The following is a 15856-nucleotide window of genomic DNA, read 5'->3' as shown; positions in this document are numbered from 1 at the left end:
CTATAACCACACGAATCTATTTAACAATACGATAGACGATCCAACAAACACCCATAATATAGCAAACAACACACCAAGAACCGAAAAAAACACAATACTTCTACTTGAACTCGGTTTTCCTAACCTTGCCATGGTTGTAGTGCGGCTAGTGGTCGAGGCGGAAGAAGCTAAATTTACAATTCTACCCCTGCTAAAGCTAGATATTCGCTTAAACGCCCTGTTCACAAGTGCACTACTTTCTGAGGCGGAAGCCGGAGTGGTTGGTATTGAATCAACAAAAGCCCATAAAGCAGATGAAAACTGAGAATCCGGATTATTATTGTCCGTGTTTTCGGGACATTGATTTAGATTTAGATAATATTCGGGTTTGGCGACGTTTCCTTCGATTACCACACCTAAAATTAAAAACCACGAAAAACGCGGAGAAAAAACACATTATCAGCTAATGATATTATACCGCTCATGAAACGGGCTAAGAAAGCTTGGTCTTGAACTCCACGAGTTGGCCTCGAGAGCTCTTGCCATTGGCCCATTATCCATCTGATCATGAGCCCGATAACGTTAGAAAAAATGTAAAAAAGAAAACGACATGATAAACGACTAAATATTATTCTACAAACTTACTAGTATCGAGTTATTAGTTACTTATATATTATCTTTTCACATTTACACGTCCTGTTTAGAAATCTCGGGTACAAATTCAGTACCTGATGACAGGTTGGAAACGGGCCTGCTAACTGTCTGCATGCTCGTCATGCTGCTAACGTTTTGATCACAGTGATTCCATAGATTGTAGCTTACTGGAAGTTCGTCGAGAAACTCGTGACCGTTTTCGGGCCCACCGGGCCCGGGCCCAAACTCCAAATTGTCCATATTATGGTAAAAGTCGAACTCTGATAACGAATTAAAATCAGTAACCGGGTCACAAATTCCCATTTCTGGACCGATCAAATCATCGATTTCAAGAAAATCTTTCTCGACATGACTCGTTGAACCCTCGGTTACGGGTTCAGGAAGAGCTTCGGGCTGGTCAATAATTTTATGCAAAAGCGCGACAATATCATCCGAAAAGCCCGTTTCTTCTTGTGTATTTATATTTTCGAATTTATTTATCGGGCCAGGGCCCGAGTCCGAAATGGGCTTTTGGGCCAAAAGAGAATCAATATCCAAACAATCTTCATCATCCCATTCTTCTTCAACAAACGGTGCACCGTACTGCTCACCGTTCTTAGGCCCGGCCCCACTTTTCTTGAATATTTTGGACAACACATAGTGTTCTTGAGCACTCGGGCATCTTTTGAGTTCTTCTTCATTCAAGGTGTACTCATGCATGACCCAATCGGTTCTTAGGCCCGAGGGTGCACGGCCTTGATAATAAACGAGGGTTTTTATATTCCCGACTGATGATGATTTTCGTTTGATGACTCGGTCTTTACCGGTTGCTTTCCAGTAACCATTCCTTGTGGCTCGACTTGATCTTCCACCGTTCGGGTATTTTCTATCTCTTGGGCTGAAAAAGAACCATTGTCGGTCCCCGGTTTTCAACTTAGATAGCCCTGCATATCATAAAGAAATAATATTAGAACTTTGACCGATTTTGACTTGAAAAGTACCAAAAAGTTGCTTACTTTTGTTAAATACTTGCAAAAAAAATCCTAAACTAAACAATCAGCACAACAAGCAAAACTCATAACAAATAACAGTCAATAAATAATAAACAATTTGAGCTCAAGCTTTATTAAAAAAGCTCCAACCAAGCCGAGCTCAATCTCTAGTAAGTTAACGAACCGAGCTCGAGCTTAATGAAAAAAGCTCCAACCAAGCCAAACTTGAGCTCTGGTAAATCAAAACAAGCCAAAGCTAGAGCCTGGTTGAGCTCGGGCTCGGCTCGTATACACTACGGAAGAGTCAAAACTTTTAGAGAACATAACCATTAACGGTTTCCCTCCAAAGAGTTCATACAAATTCAATATTTAAAATATGTAACTCTCGTTTATATTAAGATAGTTTGAATAGGTTTGATTAATTTTTATTATATATTTAATATTCCAGATATGTAGCTTGTAACCGATTTCCTTTTCCTTTTCTTGTATTTATACCTTGCTATTATTAATAACGGATTAAATTGGTTTGATAAACTTATTCACCAAATAATCACAAAATTCTAAACTTAAAACAATCAAATTCTTCAATGAACAAGATCCTAAACTAAACAATCATCACAATAAACAAAACACACAACAAATAACAAACGAGCCGAGCCCGAGCTCTATTCAAAAAGCTACAACCATGCCAAGCTCAAGCTCTCGTCAACGAGCCAAACAGCCAAGTCGAGCTCGGGCTCTGCTCATATACATCATAAAATCAAAACCTAAAACAATCAATCAATCAATAAAGCATTTCATAATATCAACAAACCCTAACTAATAACAAATAACAGTCGATAAATAATAAACGAGCCGAGCTTTATAAAAAAAAGCTCAAAACCAACCAAGCTCGAGCTCGAACTCTTGTTAAGTCAAACGAGCCAAACTCGAGCCTAGTCGAGCTCGGACTCGGCTCGTTTACATCACAAAAGAGTCAAAACCACCAAATAATCACAAAAATTAAACAGCATCATAAACTGCACAATCATCACAATAAACAAAAAACAAATAACCGTCGATAAATAATAAACAAGCCGAGCCCGTGCTGAGCTTAAGAAAAAAGCTTGAAACAAGTCAAACTCGAGCTCAAACTCTCGTAAGTCAAACGAGCCAAACTCGAGCCTCGGGCCCAGCTCGTATACACCACAAAAGAGTCAAAACCAACAAATAATCACAAAAACCAAAACTTTAAACAATCAAATACTTCAATCAACACAATAAACAAAACCCACAACAAACAACACTCAATAAACACTAAAACAGTAATAATATTATTAAGTATTGACATACCAGGTAACTCTTCTGGGTCCCACTTATACACATCAACTTCGGCAATAATATCCATCTGAAGCGATCTCCGGCAGATCTTCCTCTTCAAATAATACAAAACCAGTTCTTCATCCGTCGGATGAAACCTAAACCCAGGTGGAAAACACTTAGAACCCATCAAAATTAGACCAAATTGAGATATGGGTTTGCTGAATAATCAATCAATTGACTGAATTGGAAAGTGGGTTTGGAGAATTAGACCAATTGGGATATGGGTTTGCTAAATAATCGATCAATTGACTGAATTGGAAAGTGGGTTTGGAGAATTAGACCAACTTGGGATCTGGGTTTGTTAAATTATCGATCAATTGAGTGAATTAGACCAAATTGGGATCTGGGTTTTCTGAATAATTGATCAGTTGATTAAATTTGAGTGGTGGGTTGAAAAATTAGACCAAATTGGGATCTGGGTTTGTAAAATTATCGATCAATTGAGTGAATTTGAGTGGCGGATTAGAGTAATTGGTTGATCGGAGAGTGAATTTGGGGGAATTGAAGGAAACGTGTTGAACAAGAAAGAAATTGAGACCCCCAATTTGGGGGGATTTTGTGGGTTATGTGTTTTCTGGTTTGTTTATGGGTTTTTATTTGGTGGGTGAATGGATGGATGATGAGTATCTAGGAAGCTACCTTAAAGTTTTGTAATTGACATATTTACCCGTATGTCTTGATAATTTTTTGTTGCGTTTGAAACCGTCTTCAATACTTCAATACCTAAGTGAGTCTTCTTAGGATAATAGGATGAGATGCCAAATGTTTACACTGATTTTGACGCTTCAAGTCTGACATACCCAAAAACATCATCAAAGAGGCAACCCGCCATTATGAAAAAACTCTATGTTAAGTCAGGTTTTGGACTTGAGTGTGTCTTGAGAACCAACACGTCTTTATATCTTTGTGTTTAATGCTTTTGGTTTTGTTGTGTCTGATGTTTTAGAGCTACTTAGTCATGCCATTGTTATGGCCTAAGTAAAAGTAAGGATTAATAAATGCATTTTTAAACGAATTAGTTTTGTTTTCTGATAAGGGCTAGTAGTGTATAGATTGTTATCCTTAGACCGTGTGTAGTCAAAACACCTCACCATCAATTGAGAATTATGCAAAAAGTGGCGTAGTGGGCAAAACGCCATAACTCTCCTACAAATAATTACATTTATTCCCTTCTTTCTCCTCTCCCCACACACAAACTCATGTAGAAAACGCTTCCCCAAAACGCTACCCCCATAACGCCTAAAAAGCGGTGTTTTCCAACATTACGAAGAAAAATGCATGGGATACCTTATCCACTATGCTTGATGTTATACCTTTATTTTCATGAACATGTATAATCTTATATTTTTTTAAAAAAAGAAAAAGAAAGTTGAAAGAAACAAAGATGAGTAGATGACAAATTTAAGATTTTAACTATGTATGGGTGAGTATGAAGTTTCGTTGAAGATGTCTCCAAACTTTGGTGATGATACTTGCACTACTTAAAGTTTGACAAATGGCATATTCACTCACTTTCAAGTTTGAAGTTACATTATTTTCTTTTTATTAAATAATAACTTTAAGTTTATATTTATATAAATTTATGTAGAACATGATAGTTCGGTCTATATTTTGCTTTCCCTTTGACTACATGTCACCTTTCTTATTTGCTAAATTAGTAGCATGCACTTTATGTTATGTTAAAAAGTAAAAAAAAAATGTAAAGTCAGGAATTTCTTTTTGATGTAGGATTTGTATCTCTTAAAAAATAGAGGTAAGGTTTGCATAACCCGTCCCATTTCTCTATAAGCGGACTTCACTGTTGGCCCAGACGGATCAAACAATCATATCAAACAACCTTATCAAACAAACGAACACGATATATTGGTGTGACAACCCACGACTCTTTTTATATAATCAAACGAACATAACAAACAAACTTCACGAACTTATCAAACGTACATGGAGATGAGACTCCTTGACTCTCTCATAAAACTAATAATCTAGACCCTATATATAGACTACTAAACGTGCTTTCCAAGATATACCTTTTTCTAAACCTACTACAATTCAATTAAGTAAAATAAATAAATCATAATAAACCCTTAACTTTATTAATATTCAAGATTAATCCTTCACTTATTGTGCGTATTTATTTATTTATTTATTTATATGTACATATTAGGCTAAGTGGTGTCACAATTTCACTTTCAAGTTTCAAGTGATACATGCTCAGTCAAGCATTTGCATCACATCACTCCAACTTAGACATATATAGGCATTGTTCACACTTAGATGTAACACATTTAAATTCTTCGGTCATTTTGTTGACCAATATTTTCGTGGTACAAGACAACTGGACGAGATACCTAGTCACCTCGTATAAATAAGATTTTGTGTTAAACTAACTTTAGGTGGGTAATATGTATAGCAGAAAACATAAAACAGAAAGACACTAATTAGTTCCGGAACTAAAACAAAATATAAACAAAAAAATATATAAAAATTAAAGTGGACTTTGTCGGTCCCGGTCATTGAGGTGGGCGACTTAGGTTGGTTTTCGTTACAAAAAAATATAAAAATTGAAGTGGTCCAATGGGGTGGCCTCAGTCTATGAAACTCAGACGTTGATAAACCCTGAGCGTTGTCGGTCCCAAGTGTCGAAGCGGCGAGTCTACGTGGTCTCCATTACATTGGTTACGATACCAAAAGTAAAGGAATTTTTTTTGTTGTTTATTCATTTGTTGTTGCTGTTGTCACCCTTGGCATTTTTATATGCAAGGTTGGCTCGTGCGCGTGCATTGTGGTAAAATGACAGCGTTTTTCATAAACTAAAATGTACGGCATTCATGTTTAACTACTGAGTATTGATTTTTTTTCTTGTGGAAGTGAGGGTTTGTTAAGTTCTTTATTCGGATTTTGACACTGTTAACTGAAATATGAATCACGATTGGATTTGTTTGGAACGATTTGAATAATATGGGTATTTTGGTCATTTCACTGAAAAAATTCTGACGGAGTTGGTTTTGGGAACGAAAAAGGTTAAAAAGGATACCATAGTGGCGAATATGACAAAAAGTCTCGTTTTTTGCTGTACTGGTTAAAACACTAAACCACACGGACGAAAACAAACGTAACTCTAGTTTTTCGTTAACACATTTTGATTATCCTATAAGTATGTAGTGTTTCAAACCTACATGTAACTTCTTATTAAATATGACATTTAATTACTTATGTAACAAAAACAGAAATCATAGTAAATTCAATGTATGGAACTATGGATAGCCATTTCCATTAAAAATTAATTAATGCAACTTGTGTACAAATTCATATGATGCCATCTTAAGTTCTTAACATTCAAAATGCTTTTGAGAAACAAAATCTCCGTCTTCTTGTTGTTGTCGTTAGCAATATTTATACATTGCGAAGCGTTACGTCGACACCATAAGTTTTTTGTAAGTGGTTGTCTTTTGAAGTTCCTCGTCCGGTTCTTTGATTTTGCGTGTACATATCTTATCGTGTAGGTGAAGGAGGCATCATACACACGCCTTTGTGAAACGAAAGACATTTTAACTGTAAACGGGCAATTTCCAGGACCAACGTTGCACGTTCGTAAAGAAGACACCATTTATGTTAAGGTCCATAACAATGGAAGATACAACATCACCATTCATTGGTATTTCATCTTTTATCCATTATAAATTATTACTTTATAACACATGAACATATTCAAGTGAACGTTTTTTTAATATAACCTCTGCCGTTCAAAAAACATTGTAGGCACGGAGTAAAACAACCTAGGAATCCATGGTCAGATGGTCCTGAATATATCACACAATGTCCGATTCAACCCGGACACTCATTTAACTATAAGATCATATTTTCTTTGGAGATTGGGACGATTTGGTGGCATGCTCATAGCGACTGGTCTAGAGCCACGGTCCATGGTGCAATCATAGTGCACCCCAAGTCGCGCACAAACTACCCGTTCTCCATGCCCCATGAAGAAGTGCCCATAATTTTAGGTAACACATACATGGTTTATTACCTTTATTAAACATAATTAAACATAAATTTATTTTTGGCGAATTTATGGTAGGCGAGTGGTGGAAAGAAGATATAATGACAGTGCTACAAGAATTTGTAGAATCCGGTGGTACCCCTAGAGACTCCGATGCTTATACCATCAACGGCCAACCCGGTGATCTTTATCCGTGTTCAAGTGAAGGTTAGCTTAGTAATTTCACATACACATACACAAAAAAAAAATATGAATATATTATTTTGACATTCTTTTGTTTAAATTTGTTAACTTTCAGAGACATTCAAGTTAAATGTGACATATGGCAAAATATATCTTTTACATATGGTAAATGCAGCCATGAACGAAATCCTCTTTTTCAGCATTGCAAATCATTCACTAATAGTTGTGGGAGCCGACGGTAGCTACACCAAGCCACTAACAAAAGAATATGTGTTAATCTCACCCGGCCAGACACTCGACTGCTTGCTAGAAGCCAACCAAGTGCCACCACACGGTCGTTACTACATGGCAACCAGAGCATATACTACTGCTACCAATACCCCTTTCAATAACACCACCACCACCGCAATAATCCAATACAATGGTGACGACTATATATCCACCACCTCTCCTATCCTCCCTTCGTTACCTTATTACAACGACACCACCACGGCTTTCGAATTTATTAATAGTCTTAGAACTTTAGACCCCCTTTTATTCCCTTTAGATACACATGACACACAAATTTATTCCACCATTTCAATAAACACATTCCCATGTCGAAACAATACATGTGATGGTCCAAATGGCACGCGGCTAGCGGCTAGTATGAATAATATTAGCTTTGTATCTCCATCCATTAGCATACTTAAAGCTTACTATAATCACATTACTGGTATCTTTGGCACTAACTTTCCTAGCAACCCGCCTTTGTATTACAACTTTATGGGTAGTAATCTACCGTTGTTTCTACAAACGCCCGAGCGAGCCACAGAAGTCAGGGTGATAGAGTATAACTCGATCGTTGAAGTGGTTTTTCAAGGTACCACATTGGTCGTGGGACTTGATCATCCAATGCATTTACATGGATTTAGTTTTTATATCCTCGGTTGGGGATTTGGTAACTTCGACCCGTGTAAGAACCCACTGAGCTATAACCGGGTAGACCTGCCATTTCGGAACACTGTTCTTGTTCCCATAAATGGTTGGGCTACAATTAGATTCAAGGCTATTAACTCGGGTAAGACACTTATGTTAAAGACATATCTTCAATTATGAATTACCTTCTTCATTATACTAATGCTTGCTTTTTTATTATACGGTATTGGGCCCGGCCCATGGGCTTCTATCGGACCAGTCAGGCCCATTGGGTTTTACATGGATTTGATTTTTTTTTTGTTACTAATATGATATATGAGTGTGGTTTATGCATTGTCATCTCGAACGACATCTTACATGGGGGATGAATACAGTGTTCATTGTTAAAGATGGAAACAGGACAGAAGAACGCATGCTACCACCGCCTCGTAAGATGCCTATGTGCTGATCATGAGTATGCATATCTTATACTAGTTATAAATTTCTTAAATTGTTTCAATAATAACTATAATGCATTGTTGAATTGAAATAACATAATATTTGTGTTTAATCTATATTCCTCAAATAGAAAACTAACTTTGCTACAAAACAAAGTTATAATGAGAATACTTAGTTGTAGTCTTGTAGATATACACATATAGATATACAAAGTGATGTAAAATAGTTTAAGTTTGTTAAGTATTTGATTTTAATTAAACAATCTTTTTTGAGAACAAGACTAAGTAAAACTCGATCTTTTTTTTTTTGAAAATAGAGAGAGTCGCGGCACGTGTTGTGCATGATTATTTATTCGGTACATAGGAGGTTTCTGGTGTTGAATCAAGCGAAGTAAATTTAACCAAGAAAGCGAAAGTAGACCCTCTCTTGTCTTGTTGGTGATCATCCAAATAAAAACATGTAACTAAGAGCCCAAACATTACACGCACAACCAAATACCTGATCCAGTTGAAGTTGAACTCTGGGGGAAGAACTAGCACCATCCAAGCGAGAAAGGAACAATAAATGCCGAGAAGCTACCAATAAATTTCAAAATGGTGTAAAAGACATCCCTCATTACTTGCCGACGACTACAAGGGTAGAAAATGCAACGATGCCAATGATCTTAAACACTATGTTATTTTCCAAATTAGCGCGTATAATTTCATACTCTATTGTTTTGGCTGGTAAAAAATAAAAAAGTTCTTGCTTTTAGATGTAAAATGGTAAATTTAAAGAAATAACATGTGAAAACAATAAAATAAAATAAAATAAAACTTTCCGGTCAACGGTCGTGTTCGTGTCGCGTTTGGGTTCACGTTTCTGACATGATTTTTGGGTTTACACTGCGTTGTGAATTAACTACACACTTTTTAACACCCCTAAATTTGAGATTCCAATGGAGATGTTGTACCCTCGCGGTTAAATCCATCTTCGTCGATGATTCTGATGCAAATACTTCCGAAAACATTGTTTACATCGATTAGCTCAACATTCATAGATAATATATATGGTTAAAGTAAATGTGTATTGATTAATACATTTTGAACCCACGAGATATGAAAACTATAATATGTTTTAATTAGTTGTTCGAAAGAAGTTTATTTGTAACGCGTAAGTTCTTAAAATAAGTAGTTTTCGAAACTTACCTATGGATCCGTCCTACATATATAATAATAATAGTAAATGTGCACCATAGATGTGGATGTTGTTTCAAAATGTAATTATAACAGAGAGTCAGGTAAGCGGACAACAAGCTACGTCGCCACCTCCTTTTAAATGACAAAACCGATCATACTGAAAACAACGTTATAATTTAAAAATTAAAAGAGTGATATGTGTAGTCTCACCAAACAAACATAATACGGATACATAATAATTCATATATAAAAAGTTCTTGCTTTAAATCTATAAAATCCTCCAGCAATTTGAAACGAAATTAGCATCTCGGCATGTGAACTGGCGGTGGCAGCATGCTTTCTTGAGGTTGTTTGCCATTCTTAATGATGAAGACCGTATTCATCCCCCATGTAAGATGACGTTCTAGATGACAATGCATAAACCATACACCTATTTAACATCAATAGAAAAAAGACAAGGCATTATATATAGATAACAAAAATAAATAAAACGTGATTGGTAATTTAGGGGTGTTTAGCTGAGCTTCTTAAAACTGCTTATCTGCTTATTTGATTTTTGAAAATCAACGGCAATTGTGAAAAGCTCCAATTTGAAGCTTTTCAAGCTTTAAACTAAAGCTTACCAAAAAACTTTTACTTTTCAAAAATCAAATAAACAAATAAGCAGTTTTAAGAACCTCACTCAAACACCTCCTAGTTAATATAAATTTTATTATCTTACCTGGGTTTGAAGCCCTAAATCGAATCGCAACCCATCCATTTATCGGGACGATAACAGTGTTTCTAAATGGCGGGTCAACTAGGTTATAGTTCAAGGGATCTTTCTTTTCATCATAGTTACCGAACCCCCATCCGACAATATAAAAATTAAACCCATGTAAATGCATAGGATGATCAAGCCCTGCAACCAAACTAGTCCCTTGAAAAACCATTTCCACTTTTGTCAAATATTCTAACACCTTAACTTTTGTTGCCTTCTTAGGTGTGAGTAGATACAATGGTAAGTTATCACCAGTAAAGTTGTAATATAATGGTGGAACATCAGGAAAATGTGGGCTAAACACGCCGTTGATGTGATAATAGTATGCCCTAAGTATATCAACCGAAGGAGAATCGAAGCTAATGTTGTTCATACTAGCCGCAAGTCGTGTACCATTTGGACCGGCACATGAGTCGTTTCTACATGGAAATGTGTTTATCGAAACGGTTGAGTATATTTTTAAGTCATACGCGTTTAATGGGAATAAGAGTGAGTCTAGGCTTCTAAGGCTACCAAGGAAGTTAAAAGCGGCGGTGGTGTCGTTATAATATGGTAGGTTAGGCAGTATAGGAGGTGTGGTGGTTATAATAAGACTACCATTACTGCTGTATTGAAGGATTCCGGTGGTGGTGGTGTTGTCAAAACTAAGCTGACTGGCGGAAGCGTATGCTCTAGCTGCCATGTAGTAACGGCCTCCTGGTCGAACTTGGTTTGCTTCAAATATGCAATCAAGTGTTTGACCAGGGGCAATTACTACATATTCTTTGGTCAATTGCTTGGTGTACATACCATCGGCCCCCACAACGGTTAGTGAATGATTTGCAACGGCGAAAAAGAGTATTTCGTTCATTGCTGCATTTACCATACGCAACATGTACCTTTTTCCATATTCCACATTTAACTTGAAGGCACCTATAGAAATGTGATCAACACTATAGATAAATATACTCAAAAGTTTCGACTTTTACGTATGTGAAATTACTAAACTAACCTTGGCTTGAGCATGGATATAGATCACCGGGTTGACCATTGATGGTGTAAGCATCCGAATCTCTAGGAGCACCACCGGATGCGACAAATTCCTCTAGCACTTCCATCACATCCATTTTCCACCATTCGCCTAAAAATAATTTGACACGACTAAAATTATAAACGTCAATAGACTGGACAGGTTGATTATTGGATCAAAACGGGTCGGCATAATCATTATTAATAATAAAATGTGACACACAAAATAATTGGCTAATTAATAATAAAATGTGTAAAGTTTGCTACTTCTAATAAAACATAACCATTTAGAAATAAACACTAATAATGTATCTTGTTTGTGTGTAAAACATGTAAATGTACCGAATATTATGGGTACTTCTTGATCGGGCTTGGGGAAAGGGGAGGGTGTGCCAGGCTGGGGGTGCACCACAATCGCACCATGGACCGTGGCTCGAGACCAGTCGCTATGAGCGTGCCACCAAAGTGTTCCAACCTCCATAGAAAATATGATCTTATAGTTAAATGTGTCACCCGGTTGAATTGGGCATTGTGTGACATATTCAGGACCATCTGACCATGGATTTCTAGGTTGCTTTACTCCATGCCTGTGATTTAAACTTATCATTTAAAATATGTTGATATACATAGAATCAATATTTATAGAGGTTAAGAAGAAGTATGATTCAATGTACGCGAATTATAATTCATTAAAATTAAACTAAATAAAAAAAAGATACAATTGGAATGTTTAATGAAATTCCCATTAACATTATCATTAACACTAAAAAAAATATTATTTTCTTGGAAACGGAGAGATTTTTAACTCTATTTTATATTGTTCGTATTTTTGGTATGCTTATAGAAACTGTAAAGTTTTCTTTTCTTGAGATGAGTGGTTAAAAAACTTTGTTTTGTTTTTTATTTCTTGCCGAATTCTACGTTTTTAATATAATCTCTGTCATTAAAAAAACACTAAGAAAATATTGATATGTAAATTTGAGTTAGTATAATAATAATAAATTACTCAATAAATAAACATAACTTTATTATAATAAAATAATAATAAAATGTGCATAATATTCATATAATAAAGTGTAATATAATATGATGTAGTGTAATATAATATATTATGATATAATATGATACAATATTTCATGTAATATTATTAACTATGCATTATTTATTTTTATCAAAATTTTGAATAGCAATGAAATTGTTAATTAGTTTTCAATCACTTTGAAAAAAAAAAGTTTAAATCCTTCTATTCAAATCTTTCGATTTGTTATTGTCTTATAAAGATCTTGACCACTTACTTCTTTTAGTTTAATATAGGTTCAAATGAAACAAGCAGAAGTTGGACCATATGTTCAATTTACCTTTAAATATCATTTTTTTTAAAATGTTAAGAGAATTCACAGTCGATCCTTCATATTTATATAAGTGAGTTATCTATATTGTATGGAGTGGTTTTGAGTGGAGAAGAAATAAAATTTTGTTGTTCATCAGTAAATTTAGTATGTTCAGCCTTTTTAATTTGTTAATATTTTTTGAAAGTGACTGTGATTGAAGAATATATAATAGGTCATACATAATTATATAAAAAATATTATTTAATTGAATATGAGAGGAAAAACAAGTGATTTTTTGTATAATTACATATATAAGATGAAAAATAGACTATGAATGCTCTTATATTACTTGAACAAAAACTAATAAAATATGTTTATGACAATGTTAGACACGGTCATGTAATCTCGTGATAATGTTTCATTTTTAGTTAATAAACCAAATTAAATTTCACTAAAAATAAACACAAAACAGAATAATAATAAACCAAAATTGGTGTTTAAAATATTCTGAAGCAAAGAGTTCTCATACCAGTGAATGGTGATATTATATCTTCCATTGTTATGCACCTTGACGTAAATAGTATCTCCTTTATTAACATACAAAGGTGGTCCAGGAAATTGCCCGTTTACAGTTAAAATGTTTTTGGTTTCACAAAGACGAGTGTATGATGCTTCCTTCACCTAAAGGATAAAAAAAACCGGATGTCACACATTTACATAAACATGCAAAAGAATGAAAACTTATGTTCCATTTCAAAAAAAAATTACTTACAAAAAACTCATAGTGTCGAAGCAATGCTTCGCAAAATACGAATTTCACTAACGCGATAAAGATTAACGACACAATCTTGCTACACGACATGTTGTAATACAAGGTGATGCCTCACACGGTTTCTGTAGTCGATATCACATGAATTTATACACAACTGTTTGAGGTGTGATATAAATTCTAAAAAGTAATGTCTATATGATAATATATTCTTACTCTTTTGTATTTGACTTATTATGGTTGAAAAAACCAATTAATGTAGCGTTGAAACTAATATTCATTCGGATAATATGATAACAATGTGAAGAATATGATAACAATACGAAGAATGGCAGAAAACACGGTTTTATGTCAGATTGTAAAGTCGTATCTCATATTTAATGCATAATTGATGGATATAAGGCATGTTTGTTGGTTTATTAAAAGTTACACTTCAAATTCCATGTACATTTTTTACTATTAGTTTTTATACAATAGTTAGAACTTAGAAGTATAAAAAAATAAAAAAAAGTCGGTGATCTATTAGTAATCTATTGCCCAAAGACAACATAAATAAGAATAAAAGAAAATGATTAAGGTGTTGAAGAGGTAGGTCCCCGCAAAGACCAGTTGGACCCGCAAGACACACCTTGAAGAGGTACGTCTGCGCAAAGACCAACTTGATCCGCAGGACCCACCATGCTCAGAGATGAAGACCTTACACGCAGTAAGCCAGCTGTTCCCGCAGGAAAGCCTCCCTTGGTACAGTACCCTGCCTGTTCCCGCAGCTGTGGGTACAAGCCAAGAAGGAAGGCTACCCGCACTAACAGTAAGGCTACACGCATAAGGCACTAACTCTTATACTTCAGCAATGTCACCTGAAGGAATGAGCAGTGCGGGAATATTCCCGCCCAAAAGAGCCATTCCGTACGCTTCTAGAAGATCTTTTGTACTATACCTACCAAGGTATGGACAAATAGACAAGATCTGACAAAAGCAGCCCATGAACCAATCACAGGGTGACAGCTCACCGACAATAGTACGAGGAGGAGCACGCTCCAGTACAAAATGTCACTATCAGCCGCTACCTACCCATCAACTCCCATTGTGGCACGAACGTAGCCCGTGGTTGGTGGAAAAGGAATATTATATACAGCTGGCCGTACCTGCTTGGAAACCTACCTTCGGTTATAAATACTCCAACACCTTGGAACGGTATCAGGATCTTATCTTCTCTAGCTATTTCTCTCTATATACACTTATATTCAGAGCAATCTAGTCTGATTCTCACGCCGGAGGGTGGTCACAAGGAGGAACCCCCCCTTCTCAGTGACGAGCTCACGGTGTCTGTTTTGCAGGTCGAGAAGAATAACCGTCTTTGCTGGACCTAACCCTCGTGGGAAACATCTACTTAACCCCCAGATTATCCTTAATCTGTCGGGGTCATTTAGTGTTTCTTCATTGGCGCCATCCGTGCATTAAGCTAGAACTAATTCCTTTTCTCAGTTTTTTCAAACTTCTGGAAAGATGGTTAAGGTTACTCCGACGCCAAGGCCACCGAGTGACCAAGAAACTCCGGTAACCACAACCCCAGCTACTGGGGGAAACACCGGTGAATACACGATTTTTACGAACACTACCCCGGTTACCCAAGCCGGGGCAAGTGCAGTAAACAATCCTCCCCTGGGATTCATTGATACCCAGTTGGAGAAACAACAGACGAGGCTTCCCCGCTAAACACTAGAACAAGTTAAAGCTTGGGCGGAAGCACGTCAGAAAGAATTCCAAGCCGAGTTGGATGAACGTTTACGTTCACTCCAACAGGCCAATGACGAATTCGGAAGCATTCGACAACAGCTCAACATGAGCAATGATTGCGAGTATGTGGATGATGAAGATTGGGAAGAATTTGACAGTGACGCAAACCCTCGTCATAAGGCGAAAGGGAAGCGTAAAGAAAACTTCCACTCGAAGAGAAATTTCGAGGAAACCTTCAAACCAAAGAACACAGGGGGAAACCCACGTGACTTCTCCAAAACTTTTAGACCAACTGTTGCGAATGCGGGAACTTCCAAATTCGCAAGGGACATTGCGGAAGCAATCGCTCCAAAGAGTGCCAAACAGATGTCCAACATAGGCACTTACGATGGCATATCTGACCCGGACGATCACCTGAATAGATTTATAGCGGGGGAAACCGTCAGTAATTTGACGGAACCCACGTGGTGTTACATGTTCCAAATGACGCTCGTCGGGGCAGCCAGAGCGTGGTTTGATCGTCTACCGGTCCACCACATCTATGATTGGGCAGACTTCCAGCACAAGT

General features: G+C 36.4%; 3 protein-coding genes across 3 annotated transcripts; 1 reads left to right on the top strand and 2 right to left on the bottom strand.

Annotated features, from left to right (window-relative positions):
- LOC143603917 (NAC domain-containing protein 17-like) lies at positions 1-3602 on the bottom strand. Its single transcript, XM_077080575.1, has 3 exons — positions 2937-3602; positions 708-1556; positions 1-395 (listed from the first exon to the last, which is right to left on the bottom strand). Exons 1-3 carry the CDS (start codon positions 3091-3093, stop codon positions 1-3), a joined length of 1401 nt encoding a protein of 466 aa, XP_076936690.1. The 5' UTR covers positions 3094-3602.
- A 2705-nt stretch (positions 3603-6307) lies between these two features.
- Positions 6308-8515, top strand: LOC143603915 (laccase-15-like). Its single transcript, XM_077080574.1, has 6 exons — positions 6308-6400; positions 6470-6621; positions 6726-6970; positions 7045-7173; positions 7265-8209; positions 8388-8515. Exons 1-6 carry the CDS (start codon positions 6308-6310, stop codon positions 8513-8515), a joined length of 1692 nt encoding a protein of 563 aa, XP_076936689.1.
- Positions 8516-9982: 1467 nt separating this feature from the next.
- On the bottom strand, positions 9983-13644 carry LOC143603918 (laccase-15-like). The gene is made up of 6 exons (XM_077080576.1): positions 13555-13644; positions 13312-13463; positions 11794-12038; positions 11435-11563; positions 10405-11355; positions 9983-10113 (listed from the first exon to the last, which is right to left on the bottom strand). The coding sequence occupies exons 1-6, from the start codon at positions 13642-13644 to the stop codon at positions 9983-9985; spliced, it is 1698 nt and encodes a 565-aa protein (XP_076936691.1).
- Between the last annotated feature and the right edge of the window lie 2212 nt (positions 13645-15856).

This window comes from Bidens hawaiensis, unplaced genomic scaffold, assembly GCF_021521415.1.
Source record: "Bidens hawaiensis isolate Kalapana, Puna unplaced genomic scaffold, B.hawaiensis_p1.1 tig00063334_1, whole genome shotgun sequence".
In the NCBI taxonomy this organism is placed as follows: Eukaryota; Viridiplantae; Streptophyta; class Magnoliopsida; order Asterales; family Asteraceae; genus Bidens; species Bidens hawaiensis.
This window is presented reverse-complemented; position numbering and strand designations above follow the sequence as displayed.

Coding starts and splice junctions, on each gene's coding strand:
- LOC143603917 (XM_077080575.1), bottom strand. CDS start 3,093: ATGGGTTCTAAGTGTTTTCCACCTGGGTTTAGGTTTCATCCGACGGAT. Junction 1,557..2,936: donor GGACCCAGAAGAGTTACCTG/GTATGTCAATAC, acceptor TATGATATGCAG/GGCTATCTAAGTTGAAAACC. Junction 396..707: donor CGTTTCCAACCTGTCATCAG/GTACTGAATTTG, acceptor TTTTAATTTTAG/GTGTGGTAATCGAAGGAAAC.
- LOC143603915 (XM_077080574.1), top strand. CDS start 6,308: ATGCTTTTGAGAAACAAAATCTCCGTCTTCTTGTTGTTGTCGTTAGCA. Junction 6,401..6,469: donor GTCGACACCATAAGTTTTTT/GTAAGTGGTTGT, acceptor CTTATCGTGTAG/GTGAAGGAGGCATCATACAC. Junction 8,210..8,387: donor ATTCAAGGCTATTAACTCGG/GTAAGACACTTA, acceptor ATGATATATGAG/TGTGGTTTATGCATTGTCAT.
- LOC143603918 (XM_077080576.1), bottom strand. CDS start 13,644: ATGTCGTGTAGCAAGATTGTGTCGTTAATCTTTATCGCGTTAGTGAAA. Junction 11,356..11,434: donor ATATCCATGCTCAAGCCAAG/GTTAGTTTAGTA, acceptor ACATTTCTATAG/GTGCCTTCAAGTTAAATGTG. Junction 10,114..10,404: donor ATTTAGGGCTTCAAACCCAG/GTAAGATAATAA, acceptor GATGTTAAATAG/GTGTATGGTTTATGCATTGT.